This window comes from Sorex fumeus, unplaced genomic scaffold (assembly GCF_029834395.1).
Source record: "Sorex fumeus unplaced genomic scaffold, SorFum_2.1 ptg000265l, whole genome shotgun sequence".
NCBI classification, from domain to species: Eukaryota; Metazoa; Chordata; class Mammalia; order Eulipotyphla; family Soricidae; genus Sorex; species Sorex fumeus.
In genome coordinates this window covers 2786040-2807187 of record NW_026606322.1, presented here as the reverse complement: position 1 = coordinate 2807187, position 21148 = coordinate 2786040, and the positions used below count along the sequence as shown (strand labels likewise).

Here is a 21148-nt window from a genome sequence, read left to right as displayed (position 1 = left end):
CCACTCAGAAGCCAGGACACACCAGATCCAACTATGATGGTCACGGTCTTCCATTCCTGCAGCTGCTCTCTTCACTGTCTTCTCCTGCACTCTCTCTTTAGAACCCCACCACAACTTCTGAAAACTTGCCTGGGGAGTCATTTTTCCTTTATTAAGGGGTTAGTGATTTGGACAACACACTGAAAGTTCTTGTGGACCCTACAAATCTCTACATAGAGTAGTTATGACACATATTTCCAATGAGATAAAGGGCGAGTGGTGCGACCAGGAGAGCTCCAAGCTCCCACCGTGATTCAGTAATGGCAGCTCCGATGGTCTGTGAGGAATCTCCTGGGAAACATTTGGAACTAAGTGCCCCCTCCCCCAAGAATCCTACATGAGGCCCAAGCTCCACCTCCCACAACATGTGTACACAGACACTCAGCCAGGAGAAGGGTAGGGGAAGCCTGGAAACAATTGGCTCAGCAACAAGGGGTGTGGGCTATGCTCATCATGCACCAACTCCCAGGCTTCTTTGGAAGGTGAGGTTAAGCCCTGTGCTGGAAAGTAGGGGAGGGTTGCTTCCCAAGGAGAAAAGCCCAATTTTATTCCACTGAATCCCAAGATGAGTCCATGTCAGCTTCCCTCAACTACCCTGGCTCTGCAATTGACTTTCTCAGCTGGGTTGGCTGCTCCCAGAAAGAATAAAGATGGGGCCCAGACAAATCCACCCACCTGGATTCCCATGAGCTGTGGTCAGTCTTTAGAGGGCCATCTCCAGGGCCATGGAGCTGGGGAAGGCACTTCAGTTCTCTCAGTTTCATGTTTCCCATATGTGAAAGTTAGGATAAGTGTGTACTTCCCAGACTTACCTTAAGGAACTCCTAAAATTTGCTATGTCAAAGATTGTGTCAGACTAGGGTCAAGGTTCAAAACTTTTCTCTTTCCTGCCTCCCCTGCCGCCATTTCTTCTATTCCATTTCCCATTTCTATGTTCAGGTTTATACTAGCACCAATAGCACATCTGGACCAATGGGAACTTCCCTTATCCCAACAGAGATTGCCATTGTCTTTGTTCTAATACAGGCAGTCAGGGAGATGGACCACAGCACTGGGACAGGCTGAGAACCAGGTGCCACGCAAGTCCAGAGGAGAGATCCAGGTGCCTAGGAGCAAACAGAGACTTGACTATTGCTGGGTAATGGTGAGATGCCATAATGGTAGAAAGCCCTGAATGCCAGGGAATGGGTTGATGTGGTTGTGAGCTGAGTCTGGCCAAAAGCTGTAACTTAGGGACACCACTGTTCATACAGGAAAAACACAACCATCTCCCACAAAGAGCAGGTCACTCAAGGAAGTGGGAGATTTATCTACTTCACAGGTCTGTCCACTCAATGGCTAATTTGATGAGCCTCTGTCAACAACTCAGATTTAGGAGAGCATTGTCATCCATTTCTCCATCTGTCTGTCCACCTAATTGTCCATCAGAGATATAGCAAGCATTTTGTAGACTACAGTCTGAACAAACAGCAAGCTCATTTAGCACCTTCCATCCAAAGAGTATCATTCATGGTCACTCAACTGGATTGTTTGCAGGAATGCCATGAGGTAGAAACGTGTTACAGTCTATCTTGTTCCTGGCAGCCCTGGAAGAATAGAACTGACGGTGATACCTGTCAGGAAGGACCACAGAGCACACAGCGTGGGCTGCTCACATGGAGGCACTGGTCTCTCTGGCCCCTTTGGGCCTCAGCACTGCTGGGATCAGCTGGTCTCTGGACCTGAATCTGCTCTGCTGCTGCTCACACCAGTGTGGGTTTCAAGTCATCTTTGAAGTTCACAATGGGCTTCGAGCGTGCCCACAGTTTTTCCCAGGAAGCCAGTCCCACAGCCTGCTCAGGGTCAGTCTCTGATGAGCTGCTGTCACTGGAATCTGACGAGCTCTGGAAGCAGATTTCACAGTATGGCCGGTGACAATGGCAGAAGAACTCATCTGAGCTGCTGGACTCGGTGTCAAAATAGCTGCTTGGAACAGGAAGTGGGGTGCATCCTAGGGATCCCAGGGGCTGCAGCGGCAGGTCTAGGGAAGCCCTGGATGGGCCCGAAGCAGTGAGACTCTGTGCCTGGCCAGCCCCAGAGGGCTTGAGAAGAAAGGCTGTTGCCTTCCCTCTGGCCTTCTGGAGCTGCACCTGGCCTGGTTTGCTGCTGTCCAGGGAGACCCGCTTTCCCTGATGGCCTGAACGGAGCACAGACTTCCTAGAAGATTGTCTTAGTCCCCTGGAAGCAGCAGTTTGGGCATCCAGGCTGGGTCCCTCCCTGCTCTGCACAGTCAGTCCCCTATGTGCCCTGGAAACAGTCCTGTTTGCCTGACAACCCCCGTCGGAGGGTCGAGAGGCAGGAAAGTGTGAGCGAACCCGTGGTGTTGGCCGCCTTCTCCTCACCATGTATGGGCTGAAGCCCAGCTCCTTGGAGAGAGGAACCTTCTGGGGTTTGAGATCAGATCTATTCTTCCAGAGCTGCTGGGGACGAGATGGGAAGGAGGGAGCCTCAGAGCCCAGGCCCAGATCTTTTAGGACTTCCTGAAGCTTCTCTCTTATCACTGAATCAACCGTTGTCAACTGTTTTTGGGGCTTCTCTGCATTCTCTAGCTGCCCCTGTCTCTGGGGAGGAGAACCTTTTCCAGTGGGCCTGAGACTCTGGCAGGGGGCCTTGGTCATCTCATTTCTCCTTTCTGTACTCTGGTTTTCCTCAGTTCCAGACTTCTGGCTGCAGTCCAAATTTAAATGACCAGATAGGTCTTTCAAGTCAAACATGGTTTCCTTCTGCCCTTGCCCCTCCAGGCTAGGTACACTTGAGGAAGGCACTGAGGTACTTTGGGAGCCCTGAGCAGCGATGCTGGTATCATTCTGAGAGTCAGAGAGACTTTCCAAAGGCCCTTGAGTTACTTCCAGGCCTTGGGTTGAGATCCTTATGTGCTTGCTGTGGAAAGGGGTTGGGGCCATTGAGCACTCAGAGGAGTTGTGGGTATGTTCCGCTGCCATCAGCTTCACTAGCTTCTCTTTGGCGTTGTTGACTTGTTCCTGCAGGCTTTCAATCACAGCGTTTTTCTGTAAGTAAAAGCATAGCCATCAGCAAAAGCTGTTCCCAGGGTTTTTACGTTCTCTCTCCTGGTGAAAAGTGTGGCACCAGAAGACCCTGGCTTCAATCTCAGCTCCTGTACATTCATGAGTGATCTCAGGCTCTGAGAAGGTGAAATCTTCCCTACTGCAATGATTCACATGAAGCGCTGAGTACAAGAACTGGCATACAGTGCTCCCTATGGGTCTTGTAGGACTAGTGTCTGACCCTAATTCCCCCAGGGAGTGGAGGTAGCTCAGTCTAGCACCACCCATTCTTAAAATGAGAGATCAGACCAATGCGAATCTACATGGTATCTTGCAGAGTAATGCGACATTTCAAATATAGACACAGATTGGTCCAACTGCAGTTTTTTGTAGAATACACATAAAACAGAGACACATCTCCAGGCATGAATGAATGGGAAAACATGTATTTTGTCTCTTGCTAAATAGTCTAAATGGGAAGGCCATGGACAAGGATGGAGATTCCTGGACTAAAGCCAGCAAGACTAAAGCCAGAAGAAGCCAAGGAGAGTGTCAGATTAGTGCATGCACCCCACTCCCCTGGCTGACTCTAGGTGGGAGGCCAAAGCGATCAGGGGTTGCTATCAGCTGTTGATATCTCTAGAGAAGAACAGGCAGCAGAAGTACTGGAGAAGTATTGCTGAGCTTAGGTAGATTGATTCAGCTGATCTAGAATGAAGCCTATGTGGTGAACTAACGCAGTTCTGACACTAAGCTGCCTCTCCGCTGTTCACCACCACCCAGACTGAGCCCACTGAATCAGCCATGCTGGGTGAGACCTGAGCATCCTCTGGTGTGACACCAGCTGATTCTCTCACTTCTACCTCATGTCCACCTTTGAAATTTGTCAGACTAGAAAGCAGTGGAATAGGGATGAGCCCATCATGGAGACTTGCTGGTCAGGAACAGATGACATGTGTTCTAGAAACTGCTTACTTCAACGCCCAAATGTGGCTTCTTTCTTATGCCCCTCTTTAGAAGTGGAAGACTGAGTATTTGGACTTGTAAGGATATGCCTGAGAATTAAATCAGCAAGATTCACTTCTTTAGGATACCAGGTACAAGTCATCTATGGCCCAAGCCTGAGATGGAGAATTTCCAAGAGGTGATACTTTTGGGGATTAACAGGTAGATCCCTGGGGTAACCACTCCACGGGTCAGCTGCTGGCTGACACACGAGCAGGAAGGTGAGTTCTTATATTAGGGCATTAGGGGTCTTTTCAGTTGTGCTGGCTTTGAGACCACTTCTTTCAGCATCAAGACAGTCTAGGTCTGTGAGTCATGGGTAAGTAAGTGAAAGGATTTTGTGGCCAAATACCTATCTGCCTATCAGTGTGCTTTCTCTTTTCCTCACCCAAGGAGGATAATGTCTGGGTATGGCCAGGACAGGGAACATGCCTGGGAGATATGAATTCAGGGTCTTTCCGGTGACCATGTGGGACAGTTCTCTTGGAGGCACTTTTTGAATGGGATTGTGGTTGCATGGGAGGGACCCCAGCTCTAGTCCTGCTCAGCTTGGGCTTCGCATTCCTTCTCCTGCTGACTGTGCAAATGGCGAGGAGTACTCTGCTACCCAAGGTTCCTTCACAAGCCAACTCGGAGCTGCGGCTTGGTGCCTTGGCTACATATTGTCTGAAGTGTTGGAAAATTGGATAAACACTGAGTGAAGAAGACTCTTCCTCTGGCAAAGCAAACATCCTAAGCTGGCTGGTGACAGGTTTAGAAATGGCAGCCTAAATAGTCAATTTCCCATCTTGCAGGAAGGGAAGTAGGACCGGGTTTCTAGTGAGGCTGCATCCTAATGAGAGGTGTGGCTGCAGCCCCAGTGTGACCTCCTATGCCAACAGCCGCATTTAAATGAGCTTATTAACTGGGACTTTGGGCACATGTAGGGGAATCAGATGCCCACAGATATGTTTTATAAGGTGGCAGGTGACTGGGAGAAATAAAATTCCTCTCTTGTTTCTCTGGATCAAGGAAGGTTCCCAGGTGAGTTTTGTCTGTGCAATAGAGAATGGCGGATCCTCAGCCTTGAAATGTGCTGACTGTTGGCATTCAGCCAGCTTCAGAAGCCTCTAGGGGAGGCTGCCCTGAACAGCCCCTGAGGAGTCCCCAGCCATAAGGGCAGCGGAGGCAAGACTAGAAAGTGGGCTGCCCAGACCTGGGGAGAGTAAGGTGGATGCGGGGAGCAGAGGGATTGGTCGGAGGGAAACTCTGCAAAAGCTCAAGCAAGGCCGTGCCCTCTGGTAGCAGGAGAGATGATTATTCCTCTGCCGGGCAGGGCGGCACTGGGGATGCAGCTCCAGAACCTCTTGGCCTGGCATGGGCTGCTGCTTCTCAGTTTTGTTCTGGGAAAGATGTTCCAGGTGTTGGGGCTGGGGGGTGGCAGCTTTCTGCGGTCTTTGCATCTGTACCCTATTAGGCTTCTTCCTAGACTCAAGGCATTCTCTGGGGAAAGGCAGATTCAGTCGCTGCGTGGGAAAGTGGGGAGATGTGGGGCAGAAGCACAAAAAGCACGTCACAAATTACCATAAGGCTGAAGAGTCAGTCCACTTGGCTGTTCCGACATAAGCTGATTGTGAATGAAAACCACCCTTGCGGCTCTCGCCAAGTTTCTGCCTTTCCTTTAGTTGGAAAAAAAAAATGTGTCTTTGAGGGCTTCAGAGTATCAAAGGCAGTGCTGCTCCTTGCCAGGTGGGAAGAAGCCTGGCTTTGAAATAAGATCCTGAATGCTTCATACATAGTAAAGACACAGCAATGTACTCCTCTGATGATTAAAAAAAAAAAACAACCACAAACCCACAACCGGGGAATGGCATGGAGAATTCAAGGGGCCATGTGCTGGGCGACAGTATTCTTGGATCCCATCATCCCATCCTCTCATATCTGACCTCCAGGAGTCAGTCCCATTAGAAAATAAGCAGTGTCCCAAATAACACCTACTTAGTATGTTCTGCACTGAAAAACAGATGCAAACTCTATTGCAGAGAGAGAATACTGACCACTTCCTTTGGGCCCCGTCCCTCCTTTCTGAGGCAATGGAGTCACATGCTTCTTCTCCATGTGCCTCTGTCAAGCCCACACCACACTGCCCGCTTCCGGGAGAGTTTCCAACTCTGGCTCAAGTACAGAAGAAATGAGAACTGGGGAGGGGTTGTCTGGACACCCCCGGCATGACTATGATTTCCAAAGGTCCTATTCAGCCCCCTCTGCATAGCGAGGCATTTCTTGGACTTCTGGATGGGTGGGGAGGATTAGTAGCAGAGCTCTAGCTATAGAAGACAGTAAGGTCACATAAGCAACCAAAAATAAGGGCACAGACCTGTGCAAAGGTCATGCAAAATACATCATTCAGAAGGAACCAGCAGCCTCTTGGACCTGGGGCCTGTGGACTGCTTTCTCCCTGCTTGAATGTCGTCGTCTTCTTCTTCTTCTTCTTCTTCTTCTTCTTCTTCTTCTTCTTCTTCTTCTTCTTCTTCTTCTTCTTCTTCTTCTTCTTCTTCTTCTTCCTCCTCCTCTTCCTCTTCCTCCTCCTCCTCCTCCTCCTCCTCCTTCTTCTTCTTTTTTTTTTTTTAACTTTTTCTTGTCTCTACCTGGCAATTTGTACTTGGTTGCAGCTCTCAGCTCACAGAACTTTTTCTGACTGCTTGAGACTAATTCCTTTGCCCTCATCCTCCATTGTTCTGTCTTATCACTTTGAAGTTTTCCTTCATAATTTCTATTAAAATGTTTACTTGATAAATATATATCAATATATAAAATTATATCAATATATAAAATTGTCTTTGTTGTTATCAGCACTTAGCACACCGTCTGGCAAACAATGATTCAATGAATATACCAAGTAGGTGAGGGTCAGCAATGGGATGGATGACCAAGGGGGAAAGGCCAAGAGTATGCTTGCTGCTAAGGGAAGTGGAGTGACCAGGAAGCTGTGTGTGTGTTGGTGGGGGGGGGGGGCTAGAAGAAGGGAAAAGGCTGCTGGGAACGAGAGAATATGAAGTCTCCAGAGGCATGACTGGGGTTCTAATGTGTGTACTTGGCTGGGCTGTGCAGCTTACTTCTGAGAGGAGTCTCTCCATGGAGTTTCTCTCTCCTCTGCCATGGCAGTTCTGGTCCTCTTCATACTGGGTCTGGAAGATTTTGCTGGGAGTGCTGAAATATTTGGCCATGCTTCTGACTGTCAGATTTTCCTCTTCGAATGCCTTCCACTGTTTCAACTATTAGATAAAAGAACACATGTTGTTTATTAAGGTACATGCCCAGAAATGCATACTCTCATTATTTCTCAAAAAGCACCAAGGAATGACAATGCTATAGATATAGGAATGCACAGACTATTCTCTCTTCACAATGTGATTTACTCTGGAAAGTTCCTAGAGGTTGTGAGAGAGGAGCATGTTAAAGTTATATAGACTTTTCAATGCTGGAGGTAAGAAACCAGGGACATGGCTCAAGTAGTAGAGCACATGCATATGCATGGCCTTGAGTTTGATTTCCCCAGCTCTGCAGGACACCTGAGTACTGACAGAGGTAGCCCCTGTGAAAACAAAACAAATCAAAGCACTGAAGAAAAACAATTGTTAAATGAAATAGAGCAAAACAGGCTTGACCTACCTATTGATGCATCAGTCAAAGAAGCCAGAGCTGAAAGAAAGAAAAGAAAGAGAGAAAGCAAGAAAGAAAGAAAAAAAAGAAAGAAGCAAAGAAAGAAAAAAGGAAAGGAGGAAAGCAAGCAAGCAAGCAGAGCTTAAGTATACATCGTGGATTATATTACAAAGAACTGAGGAGTTGTAACAGGGTTAAACGCCAACACACCGGATAATTCAAGTGAAACTCTTTCTTGCCATAGCAGTTTTAATTATTCTCATTTGTTGAGCAATGATGTGGTGACTGCTATTGGAAGGCCAGTTCCTTGCTGGAGGATTTCTAATCCAAGTTAAGGTCCAGACAGCTGGAAAGCCACAAATGTCAATACAAGCAAGAGAAATGATGGATCATTCTATTTGATATCTGACTGTCTTACCTCCTGGACAAATGAGGGAAGACACAGGAGTACTCCAGAGTGCCGCCAATTCGCCATTCTTGAAGTTGTGGCGGCCCCCAACAGGGTCGCTTTGTGGTCTGGGATGGACAGAACCAATGCCCAGTATTTCCCCTGGCACTGCACCTTGTGGGCTTTGTCATCTCTGCTCCCTTCATGGCCCCACGTTTCCTGAGTAATGTACCTTTGCCTTTCTCTACCTCATATTCTCTGCAGGTGTCAGGAAGTTCTCCGTGAAACCCAGGGTGTTCGGTTGTCTCATCCAATGCTGTCTGGGTAGCGCTAGGACTTAACTCAAATGCTCTTGTCCCCTTCATTACCCACTTGTAAAACTCTTGGTCCTGAAGACTGGACTCCTCAGGCTCTCCGCAATATGACTACAAATGACCTTATGATTCATGATACTCCTCTATAAGAAAAACCCCTCCCTCATCCCTTCCATCTCTTTCTTTCTTTCTTTCTTTCTTTCTTTCTTTCTTTCTTTCTTTCTTTCTTCCTTCCTTCCTTCCTTCCTTCCTTTCTTTCTTTCTTTCTTTCTTTCTTTCTTTCTTTCTTTCTTTCTTTCTACTTTTCCCTCCCTCTTTCCTCCCTCCCTCCCTCCCTCCCTCCCTCCCTCCATCCCTCCCTCCCTCCCTCCCTTCTAGGATGAGGGTTAAACTTAGGGACTTTCAAGATATTTCTGCAATGAAAGTGCTCTACCCCTAAAAAAGCATATTCAGGAAAGCATATTCAGAGCCCATAGGCTATGGGTGACTAATGTCCCTTAAACTCCTGCCCCTTCCTGAATGACATTTCCCTCCTAATTCTTGGAACTTGCTTATGACCTCACATGACAAAAGGAAATCTTAAATATGATTAAGAATTTTGAGATGGGGACAATATTCTCGATTATCCAGGTAAAGCATAGTGTGAACGCAGTAGTGCTTATAGAAGAGAGGTAAAAGGGCTGGGTCAGGAAAAGAATATGATAAAGGAAAGAGAACAGAAAGGGAAACAGGTCAAAAAAGAGGTCAGAAACAGAACAATTTGAAAAGTCATACTGTTGGTTCTGAAGATGGAGGAAGGAACTGAGTCAAAGAATGATGGTGGACTCTAGAAGCTGGGACACGGGGAAAGAACGTTGTTCCAGCCACAGCAGAGAAGGAATTGCAGGACTCCTATCAGCTTGAGTTTAGCCAAATAAGGCCCATTTCAGATGTTTGGCCCCCAGAACTATAAAACACCTATTTAAATCCTTCAAGTTACAGTAATTTGTTATAGTAGCAAGAGGAAACTAATACAAAGGGATCGAATCTCAACTCCTTAAAAGGAGACACTAGGACTTGTAGAAGTTTCTCCATGTGCTCTTTCTACCCCCTGATTCTCTCCTATTTCAGTGTGTGCTTCAGAAAGTACAAAGCCAGGGGATGTGGTTCAGTGGTAGCACATTTGTCTTGCATATCTGACTCTGCAAGTTCAATAACCGGTAATAGCCCATATTGCTAGGTGTGATCTCAGTGACACTGATCCCCAGCATCAAGAAAAGTTAACCTCTGGTGCACTGAAAAGCAAGAATATGAAAGCACCATAGCCAACTGTGTGACCCATTGGCATCTCGGAAAAGTGTGTGAGTACCACAAATAACTATGTGCACTCCAATGAGCAACACAGTCAAGTGTGTGATACCAGGACACTGCAGTCACAACAAAGGGAAGGGAAAGGGGGAGGAGTACAAAGACTTGAGGTGCTCAGACATACTCTGTTCTTTACCACGTCCATCTGCCTCCATCATGCCACCATCAGGCATGGTGCATCCCAGTAATGAAAGCCACCCAATATATCTTTCCAGTCAGTTCAAGGAAATCTTACTCCTTCTGGAAGAAGGAACCCAAACAACCTATTTCGGAAAGTGGCACCAATTACCCAGTTATATTAAGGCACCCTTCCTCGGCATAATGTAACATACGATTCCCAAACACTTAACCTATGTGTGCTATAATTCCTTTGATGTCTGCTCCCACTAAAGCAAGGATGAAGTCCATATCCCAGCAGTTAATCAAGGAATGGTCATGGGGCTGAAAAGATAGTACAATAAGTAGGGCACTTGTCTTGCATGAAGCTGACCTGGGTTTGATCCCTGGCAACCCATATGGTCCCCCATGCACTGCCCTGCAATTCCTGAGTGCAGAGCCAGAAGTAATCCCTGAGCACTGCTAGGTGTGGCCCCCAAACGATAACAGCATAAAAGATAGACAGGTACAGGAATCACTAAAGGAAACTTATCTTTTAAATTTTTTTTCATAAAAATGCTCATCTCGCTATTAGGGGTACAGGACAGATAGAGATAACTCCAGAGCAGAGGAATAAGTAGATTCGTGCCGGAATAAATGAGACACTTTGGGGGCTTTGAGGGGGAATTTATGCTCCTCAGGACCCTGACTCTCAGAGAAATATGGAGGGAGCAGGAGGTATATGTACAAATGGGTTATGATCAAAAGCAGAGGCTGGCTCACTGCTGCTGCTGACCTCAGTGTTTGGGATAAACACTCAGGAATTTCTTGAGAGCCTGTGTAGAATGCTATTCGGTCCACTTGACTCTACTCCACCTAGCTCTCTAGCGCCGCCTAGCCGCCCCTGAGGAATCTGTGCCTTTGCTTTTATAAGCCCCACCCAACCCAGTCCAGTCCTAAAGCTCTCTCCTCTCCTGACACACTTTTGTAATTTGCCTAGTTTACCCAACACTCTTGGGAATACTCATTGCAGGTCTCACAGGGAGACTTTCTTCCACCAAAGGCCACTGAAGCAGAACTCAATTCAGAGGTACACATAAAACTGATACACCCCAGGTTACTTCTGTATTTTAAAAAAGAATTGCCCTCTTAAGCTTAAAATACTATGGACAATAAAATATTTTCTTTTTGGTTTCAGATTATGCCCAGTCCAAGAGAAGAGAGAGCATGAGAGAGAAAACATAATAGAAAAGGTCAAGAGAAAGAAGGTCAAGACGGGAAAGCGAAATGGGTTTGAGGGAGAAGGAAAGAGAAAGGTCAATATGGCTCAGCTGGCCAGTTGCTGTACCCTTAGGAATCTACTCCTACTCCCACTTTAGCAAATAAATACTTGTGGCCTCATGCAGACCTGGATATCATGTTTGAAGGCAAAATTCATCTTGTATGTTTAGGACTTTGTGTAGATTGGAAACATGTCATTGTTACAGACCTAGATGGCAAAGCTGTTCTAAATGCTAAGTCAATCCTCTTGGAGAGTAGAAGTCACACTGTGTCTGACACTGAAGATATCAGAGGCGGGGCTGAGAGGTGGCAATGATCACATGCCCAAGGTGCCCTTCCCGGGCTCGATCCCAGCCCAGCACCACTGCCAGGTGTGGTCCTGGAGATGCCCCCTGTGCTTCTGAGTGCACCCTGGGTAATTCTCAGCACTGTAAGGTCTCTCACCCAGCACCCAATTACTGCTCGTTTGCTGAGAACTGCCTTCTGAGCAGCGGGAGAGAGTTTAACGTGGATATGGGAGGCCCTGGTTCAATCAATCCCTGCCACCACATGGTCCCCCGCGCACTGCCAGAAGTTGCCCCCACCCACCCCCACGCAACCCATTACTGGGTGTGGCCCTCAATCAAAACAAACAAAAAACTTTTACAGGAGGTGAGTGTGGAAAGAGGGGACATCAAAAGATCAAACCACTGTGAAGATTGCTGATTCATTTCACTAAAATAGACAAAAGTCTACTTATAGATCAGAAAGCTTCCCTTTAGTAGTTTTTTTAGTTATTGCTTCTTCCCCAGATTATCTTGTTTTCCTTTGGAGACTCCTATTAATTCTACAATTGTATCTCTAGATTTGTTCTTCATATTTTCTATCTAGTCTCTCATTTTTAAAATCTTTCTTCTTCTGTTTCCTTAAGTTGATACAATTTTATGCCATGTCTAACTGCCTATTCAATGTTTATTTATATTGGGGTTTTCAGTTTAACACAATACTTTTCATTCATTTCCAATAGTTCATGAACTGTAGGGTCAGGGTAATAGTACAGGGGTCAGAACTCTTGCCTTGCACGTAGCTAACCCAGGTTCGATCCATGGCACCACCCTAGGGTCCCCAGAGCACCACCAATACTGACCCGAGTGCAGAGCCAGGGGCAAACTCTAAGCACTGCAGGGTGAGCCTTCCAAAATCAATATTTCATGAACTCAGATTGTTCCTGTCACAGCAGTTTGCTATAGTTGAAGAGGGGCAATATCTGTGGAATCTTCTTGACAAGATAAATTAAATGTCTCCTCGACATCTAATGTTTCTATTTCACTCTAGAGAAAGATATATTTTTTCCAAATCTTCAGAAATTTCCAATTCTCTTTTTTTGGTGGTGGTGGTGGGATGGAGAAGGAGGTCCTCTCAAGCAGTGCTCAGGGAGTCCAGGGGTCACTTCTGATGATACCTGGTCAATTGGGTCCACGATAATCAGGCCTTTGATGCTTTTCAGAGGACTACCAGGGCCATCCCAGAGGTACTCAGGGGTCACATGATACTAGAACTTTAACTTGTGTCTTTGCACATGCAAGGCATGAAATCTCCAACCACTAAGCTATTTCTCCAGCCCTGTCTGTCTCTTATAATCTCTCATTATTCTCTCTCATTGATCCTTTCCCCATAGAAAGAGTATCATTTCCTATATTATTATAGTATATTCAATAACATTCTCTTGGTCATAATGCGGCTGCCAGAGCTCCAGACATCACAAACATTCCAGTAGGAAGAAGGTATTAGAGGTGCTTCTAGTCACACCCATAACTTTTCATGAAAGAAAATCTTTCTTAGAAGCCTCCCCAAAATATTTAATGTTCTAAATTGTATGTCAGATGAGTAACCCTAACTAAAATAGTTTGGCAAAGCAATAGTTCTTTTAACTCCTTTTATAGTGGAGGTCAGCAAAGAATAAAGGGGCTGGCAGTGGGTGGGCAGATTACCAAGCAGCAGTGTTATTCACAGGGCTGAGGCTACTTCCACTCTCCACTTGGTTTCTTCCATCTCCTAGGGAGAAGAGTCTTTGCTTCTCTTCTGCCATGTATCAGGAGGATGAGCCTTGGCTTTCATTGGCTTCCTTCAACTACTTCTTACAACAATAAGATCCATTGAAACAATAATCTGCATTTTTTCAGGGGGGGCATGAGGGGATCAGGAACACGCACGGCGATGCTGTGGGACTATTCCTCACTCTATGCTCAGGACTGATCCCTGGAGAACTCGAGGAGCCTAGGTGGTACCAGGGATTTAAACCAGGGGTCTGTCACAATTAAGGCAAGTTCCTTACCTCCTGCACTGTCTCTCCAGCCCTCAAATCCTTTATTTTCCAATGCAGAAGTAAAATCATACTTATTTTTTGTGTGATGCCATAGATTTTTCCATATTTGTTTACCTAGCTTATTATCCTAATGAGAATTTGTTTTCAAAAAAGAAGAGTAAAGAATGTACACCATGTCTCACTGTCATGCTCTCAAGTGCATGTCCCTCTCACACTGTACTCTAGCCCCTTGAATTATTTCCCTGGTCTTGGCTTTATCATAATTCTCAGTGACACATATCCTTACTTTTCTTATTATAAAAAGGAGTATTCCATATCTTCCTCTAACAATAAGGAATGAGAATCACTTTACTTCTACTACTATTATTATTTTGTGCTCAGGGGCCAGTTCTGGCTCTATACTCAGGGCCATACCTAGTGGTGCTTGGGGGGGGAGTAGGAGGTGGTGCTCAGGGAACCTTATGTGGTTCCAGGTTTTGAACCAAGTTCATAGCTGCAGCTGCGTGCAAGGGAAGCTCCTTAATCTCTATACTATCTTTCTGCCCCATAGGAGAAGCATCTTACATTATATAATGTTCCAAATGCATTTCGTCCTGCAAGTCTGCATTCCCAAATGGGAAAATCCTAGACCCAGACTGATGAAAGAAAAGTCATTGAGAGAATGAAGGCATGTGGGAAGGAGTGAAGCCTGCTGGCAGTGGTGGACAAGCAGGTCTGTGGGCAGCTCTGTGGTGTGAAAATGGGTGGCTGCTGCTCACGTGGCCCATTCTCCAGCCTGCTTCCTCACCAGGAGCCAAGTCAGTGTGCCAGGAGGGAAGAACACAGGCAGGGAGCTCATTAGAAAACTCTCTGGTTTTCCAGTCAGGGGCACCCAAAGTCTCAGTGAAACACACAGCAAGTAATTTATCATGATAGGGAGGCTTTTTGAAGGAGTAAGAGGATGGTCCCATTTCATTGTCTCCGGTCCATACCTGGGGAATGAAGATGAAGCAGTTGACTGTAGTTGTGCAAACAAAGATCCCTCCAGCAGTGAGTCCGAAGACTAGGTTGGGCCAGGAGTGCAAATATCTGGTGACCACGAGAAGAAGGCCAGCAGCCAGCACCACGAGGTTGACCCCGACCATGATGGTGAGAGACTGGTTCACTGGAGGTGAGCTGACATGATCTGTCAGGCCTGCCAGGTAGGCCCCATACAGCAGCAGCATGCCCTGAAGGTGGACAGGAGAATCCAAGACTCAGAGAAGTGGCCTCACTGGCTCAGGGACAGCAACAGGGTTGGGACCCATTTCCTCGCCTGTCAAAGGGGGATAAGAACCCTGACTTGAAAGCGCTGTTGGCAGAATTTCCTTCCGAGAGTTCCTTGGGAAGCCCTCAACGTGGCCGTATGGAGCTCACAAGTACTTACTTCTCCTTCACTCTCCTTCACTGACACTTACTTTATTGAAGGTCAGTAAGTGAGTCATCAGACAGGCCTCTGCCAGATTGAGACACCAGACAGGATGGTGTGGATGGCAGGAACCCTCCACAAAGAGCAGGGGGCCATCCTGGTTCTGGATGCTGAGGCACGTGGAACCTACAATAGCCATGGGCTGCAGCCGGACAGTGCCCCAAGGAAGGGGCTCATTATTTTCTCTCTAATTCTCCTCAAGGCACCATCTGCTTGCCAAGCCCTGCACCTGCAAGCCTGCATCTGCTGAGAAGGGATGCCTTTTGCTAATTTACACAAAGGCTCTCTAAGGCTAGCTAGCAGGGCCTGTGCCAGCAGGGCTTCATGGGGGATGGAAAGAGGAACAAAGGAAGGCTGGGACCAAGGCAGAACTGAGGGGCAGGAGCACCAGCAAAGTCTCCTTGTCTCCCTTTCACCCCTTTCACATTCCCTGCCACTGCCCCTCCTCCCTCCTCCCCCTCCTGTCAAAGGGGGATAAGAATCCGACATTAAAGTGTTGCTGCCCCCCCCCCCCTCCCAACCAGGAACCGAGGTCCTGATTCTTTCTCTTTTCCCATGAATATGAACCTGTTCTTAGATTTCTCATTTGTAAAATGGAGAAAATAATTCAGCATCTTAAAGTTCTACTTCTGCTAGAAGGAGCAGCATTTAAACAGAAACCAAAGTTTCAACCTCTGTCTGCCTGACATAGGGCGGCAGGAAACAGTGCTGCAAAGAGGGGTAAGTCATGGTCCTAACTTCAGAAGTTCAGTTAGGTGGGGAGACTGACAGCCAACACACAAACACCCATATTTTATGAAGCAGGAGGTGGAGATACTAGGGGAATGCAGTGGGAAGATTATGTGGACTCAGAGGGAGGATTAATGATAATGGTGAGGTCAGGTATTCATGGGTAACACCAGGGACCTGGAATGACATGAACAGTCCAGGAACAGGTTGAGAGAACTCTGGGAAGAACTGGCTGTGCCTACGGTGAAGGAGTCAGAATGGCTGGGATGGTCTCTGGGTGCCCTTAACACCCGGAGATCCAAGCGGGGCCTGAGGCCTGCAGCCAAGCAGAATCTCTAGAACGCTGACAAGTCAGGAGGCCAGTAGGATTGAGCAGACTTAGAGTATTCTTTTTTTATTATTTCTTTTTAATTTTTAACATTAAAAAATTTTTATTGAATCACCATGAGATAGTTATAAGCTTTCATGTTTGGGTTACAATCACACAATGATCAAACACCCATACCTCCACCAGTGCACATTCCCCACCACCAATATCTCCGGTATAACCCCCCTTTCCCACCCTCCCCCTGCCTCCATGGCAGACATGATTCCACATAATCTCTCTCTACTTTTGGGCATTATGTTTGCAATACAGACCCTGAGAGGTTATCATGTTTGGTCCATTATCTAGTTTCTGCACACATCTCCCATCCCGACTGATTCCTCCAGCCATCTTTTTCTTAGTGATCCCTTCTCTATTCCAGCTGCCTTCTCCCCTTTGCTCATGAGGCAGGCTTCCAGCTATGGAGCAATCTACCTGTCCCGTGTATCTACTGTCCTTAGGAGTCAGCCATGTTATGTTGTTTTATACTCCACAAATGAGTATAGTCCTTCTATATTTGTCCCTCTCTTTCTGACTCATTTTACTTAGCATAACATTTTATTTTTATTACAGCACTGTGAGATACGCTGTTATAAAGTTGTTCATGGATTAGGTTTTGATCATACAACATTCCACACCCATGCCTTAATCAGTGTGCATTTCCCACCGCCAGTGTTCCCAGTTTCCTTCCTTCCATCCCCACCCCCAGTTTCAGTTTGCCTTTATAGCAGGCACTTCTCTCTCTCTATCTCTCTCTCTCTCTCTCTCTCTCTCTCTCTCTCCTTTTGGGCATTATGGTTTGCAGTACAGGAACTGAAAGGTTATCATGTACATCCCCTTACCTCTTTTCAGTACTCAGTTCTTATCCAGAGTGATCATTTCCAATTACCATTGTCATAGTGGTTCCTTCTCTACCCACAGCTCCCCTTTACCCCACCCCCACCCTGTGGCAAGCTTTCAAACCTGGACCAGCCCTTCAGCCCTTTGCTTCCACTTCCTTGGGTAATAGTTTCATGTTATGCTTTTTATATCCCACAAATGAGTGCTCTCATTCTATGTCCATCCCTCTCCAGTCGGCATGATAGTCTCCATGTCCATTCATTTACAAGCAAATTTCATGACAATTTTTCCTGATAGCTGCATAGAATTCCATTGTATAGATGTACCACAGTTTAAGTTAGAGTAATCTTAATAGTAACTTAATCAAAGGTGAATGAAATTAATTCTGTGGTTTTGAAATATTGAAATCTGATCTGAAAATATTCAATGTTTTTATTTCAATAGCCATTATCACGAAAGGGAATTAGGTCTTTATAAAGTCTCTATACATACATGAATTGTATACATACACACACACACATACATATATGATTCCCTTATGCCATTTGCAAGTCATATATGATGCCCATATGTCATTTGCCTTCACTCCTGAGAAATGTGAGGTGGGGGGGTCATCGATTTGTATTGAGCATGTGTGTGATTGTAGGGGAGGGGATGGTGGGCAGGGGATTCTTGGGACATAATGTAAAGATTTGGACCTGCCTCAGAAACTGAATAGAGGCCAGAAAATCCAAGGCTCAGTCAGTTTCCAGATGCTAAGTAAGCAATCTTAGCATTTTATTTTACCCTTTTATTTTTCTTATCCTACAGAAAAACAAATTGGAAATGGTATTAGTAAAAGGCCATGGAGACCAGCTATTTCTCCTTCAGGCCGGAAGGCCATAGATGCTGAAGATATTGACTCCATGACTTCCGGAACTTCAGCCAAACCTCAGATATGGGGCTGCTTCGCCAACACCTGCAATTTCATCATTGGAGCGTTCCTTATAGCCATGATGGTTACGTTTTTCTGAAAGTTTGGTGTGGCAGAATGAAGAAAGAAAACATGTGCAGGTTTCCACAGAAATCATGACTCCATGAAAAAAGTTTGAGGAGAGAGGAAGGTTGTATCTTTCAGACTGCAAAGTGACTTTAGAACGGAAAGAATTACTTGGGATGAATTTCGTGGAAGTTTGTCACTGACTTGTGTTTCCTGGAGCTTGAACCATATATATTTAGGCTAACCATAAACAATTGATACATAAACATATTGCTACATAAACAATTAACACACACTAAGCCATGGAGAAAATAAATCAAATTGAGCAGGCAAGTGAACCGCTATGGGAGAAGTGCTGAGTTTCAGTGCTGGGGAGGATGGGGTCTCGAGAAAGTGGGAGAGACAATTGTTTGTCAGAGCTGTCCAGGGATGCAGCAAAGACTAATAATAATAATACAAAAATTCTTTTTAACATGCTAGCAGGGAGGCAGTCGAAAACTCTTAGCATGTACTATTGCAAATCTTAGAACAGTTATGAGAGAAAGTTATTATTGTCCCCATTTCATAGATAAAATAACAGAGCTTGGGAGAGGTTACATGAGGCACTGAGTTAGTTTAGAAGAAATTTAATCAGAATTTAAACGCTGTTCCGTAATATCCTGTAGCTCATTTTCTTAACAAACAGTAACAAACCAGAGATCAGAAGCTTTTCACTTCCTGGTGTTTTCTCTTAGAAGTATCTCTATTAGGCCAGAAGCAGAAAGACAAATACCGGATGATCTCCCTCATATGTGGAATATAAAGAGACAAAGCAAGGGAAGAGATACACATCCAATAAAAACAAGCCTTTTTGACTACAGAACTGACACTGCAGGCGTGGAGGTCCTGAAAAGAGTGGAGGTCTTCACTGGGTGTGGTGGAAGGGATATTGGCACTTTGGTGGTCTGTACGGTGTGATAACATTGCACCCACAAAACGTATAAACATTTACAGTCTTGTAAACCAGTGTTACTCAATGAAATAAAAAAATTCCATCAAAATATTGTATACGCATAGGCAAAAATATACTTCCTAAGTCAGAGAGACAGTACAGGGGTTTACAAGTTAAGGTGCTAAGGGGCTTTCCCTGCATACAGCTGAGCCCAGTTCAATACCCCAGTACAGTATATGGTTGCCTGGACATAACAAGAGAGACTCCTGAGCACAGTGTCAGGATTAAGTCCTAGGCATTGATTGATGTGGCCTACCTCCCCAACCCCCAACTCTAAAAGAAGATACTTCCTATCAGTCAGAAACATCTACTGAAGCACTTGATTGGTGGTGAAATGAGCAAAGTCTACTTTTATTTTTACAACCACTCCTTGGTCAGCAATGTGTCAGTCAGGGTTCTTTGTCCTGACAGTCACCATGTATCCCCTGTCATGGGACCTGAATCACCTTACTGTTTGAAATGGGGTTGCCTCAGGACCCTCAGAGCCAGAGTCTCTGTTCCTCCACCTGAAAGCCAGCACACCAGACAGGTGATTCATCTCTATTGGTGCCCTCTGTGCCCCCAGAAATGATGTTCTACTTTTGCATCTAACAGAAAAATGAGCCTACTGATGGGGCAGTACATGTGACAGAGGGAGCTGGAACTCCTGTAAAGATAATCTGGATGTTATCATTTGTTTTAGGACCAGTCCTGCTCCCAACCAATGGGTGGAAGGCAACAGGATACCTTGATACAAGTCTTGAAGACAGACATAAATAAGATGGATGTGACACATGGTTGGACACGGAGAGTATCATGCTGAGTGAAATGAGTCAGAGGGAGTGGGACAAACATAATGATTGCATTCATTTGCAGGATATTAAAAAATAGTATGTGGATAATAACCTAATACTGTAAAAACAAAGGCCAGAAGGTCTGGTCCATGGTAGGAAGCTTGCCATAAATGGGGAGGGGGACTTCAGTTAGGACAGAGAAGGGACCGCTATGAAAATGATAGTTGGAAATGATCACTCAGGACAAGAACTGAGTGCTGAAAGGAAGTAAAGTGATATGCAGGATACCATTTCAGTAATAGTACTGCAAACCACAGTGTCTAAAAGGAAAATGAGAGAGATAGAGAGAAAGAGAAAGAGAAAGAGAGAGAGAGGGAGGGAGAGAAGGAGAGAGGAAGAGAGAGAAACAGAGAGAGAGAGGGAGAGAGAGGTAAAGGGAGGCTGTGGGGGGTGGGGTGGGGAGGGATCAAGAAGGAAACTGGTGACACTGGTCATGGGAAATGTGCACTGGTGAAAGGATGGGTGTTGGAACATTATATGATTTAAACTCAAATCATGAACAATTTTGTAACTGTGTATCTCATAGTGATTCAACCAAAATTTTAAAAAGTTAAAAGCTGAATATAAGGGAATTCAAGAGACAAATTAAGCTGGGTAGGATGTCTTTTTGTAATTCCCTTTACAGGGAGTTGGGGAAGAGAATTGCTATTTTTAAGAAAATGCTAAAACTAACACACAAGAAGTGGTAGAAACAGTGGGTGAATTCTATATGATTTGGGCAGGACTAAATGAGGGCACCCAAAGAGTTTGAAAAATGATTTCTTTAAAAACATTAAAAAGTAGAGGAATAAGAAGGATCACAATTCTAGTATCAATAAACATCTCTGATTTCAATATTCTTTGCAAAAACCATCTCATTAATTCCTACAATCCTCTCTTCATATCCAATTATCTTGCTGGTGATAGACAGACTATAGCCAAAGGACACGTGGTTACCAACCTTGCATCCCAAAACGAGAGCAATCCAGACATCAGAATATCGGGAAGCACAGAAGTGTGTGCTGGTCAGAGAGCAGGACACATCTCTCCTTGTCACCTATGAGGGACAGAGAATCAGGACTGAGGGCACCGGCAATGAACAAAAACGTAATAAATCTCTGTCTACCATGGAGCAGAAACTCCTTTAGAGCATATAATTTCCCCCTTGATATGTAAAAGCTATAAAATCGAAACAATTCTATTAGAATATAAATGAAAGTGATTATGAGTTGAAAGAAAATATGATAAAACTAAAATGTGGTACTTATGGCAACAGGGCTTATTCCTATTATGTGCTTTGCAATGAATCCAATTGGTGCATCAGCAAAAATTTCTCATTATTCACATTATTTCTCATCACTGTAGCACTGTCCTCCTGTTGTTCAACGATTTGCTCGAGAGGGCCCAGTAATGTCTCCATTGTCAGATGGTAACTTGTTACTGTGTTTGGCATATCGAATACATCATGGGTAGCTTACCAAGCTTTGCCGTGCGGGCGAGATACTCTCAGTACCTTGCCAGGCCC

At 45.4% G+C, this 21148-nt stretch overlaps 1 protein-coding gene across 1 annotated transcript in view; it reads right to left on the bottom strand.

The window, feature by feature from the left end:
- Nucleotides 1–1703: 1703 nt before the first annotated feature.
- The window catches only part of GPR156 (G protein-coupled receptor 156), an 86041-nt gene continuing 66596 nt past the window's right edge, over nucleotides 1704–21148 (bottom strand). Inside the window, exons 6-9 of the mRNA XM_056109384.1 lie at nucleotides 20585–20680; nucleotides 14433–14669; nucleotides 7184–7342; nucleotides 1704–3086 (exon numbers count right to left, since the gene is read on the bottom strand). Coding sequence (XP_055965359.1) covers nucleotides 1782–3086; nucleotides 7184–7342; nucleotides 14433–14669; nucleotides 20585–20680 — 1797 coding nt within the window. The 3' untranslated portion in view covers nucleotides 1704–1781. The remainder of the gene's footprint in view (nucleotides 3087–7183; nucleotides 7343–14432; nucleotides 14670–20584; nucleotides 20681–21148) is intronic.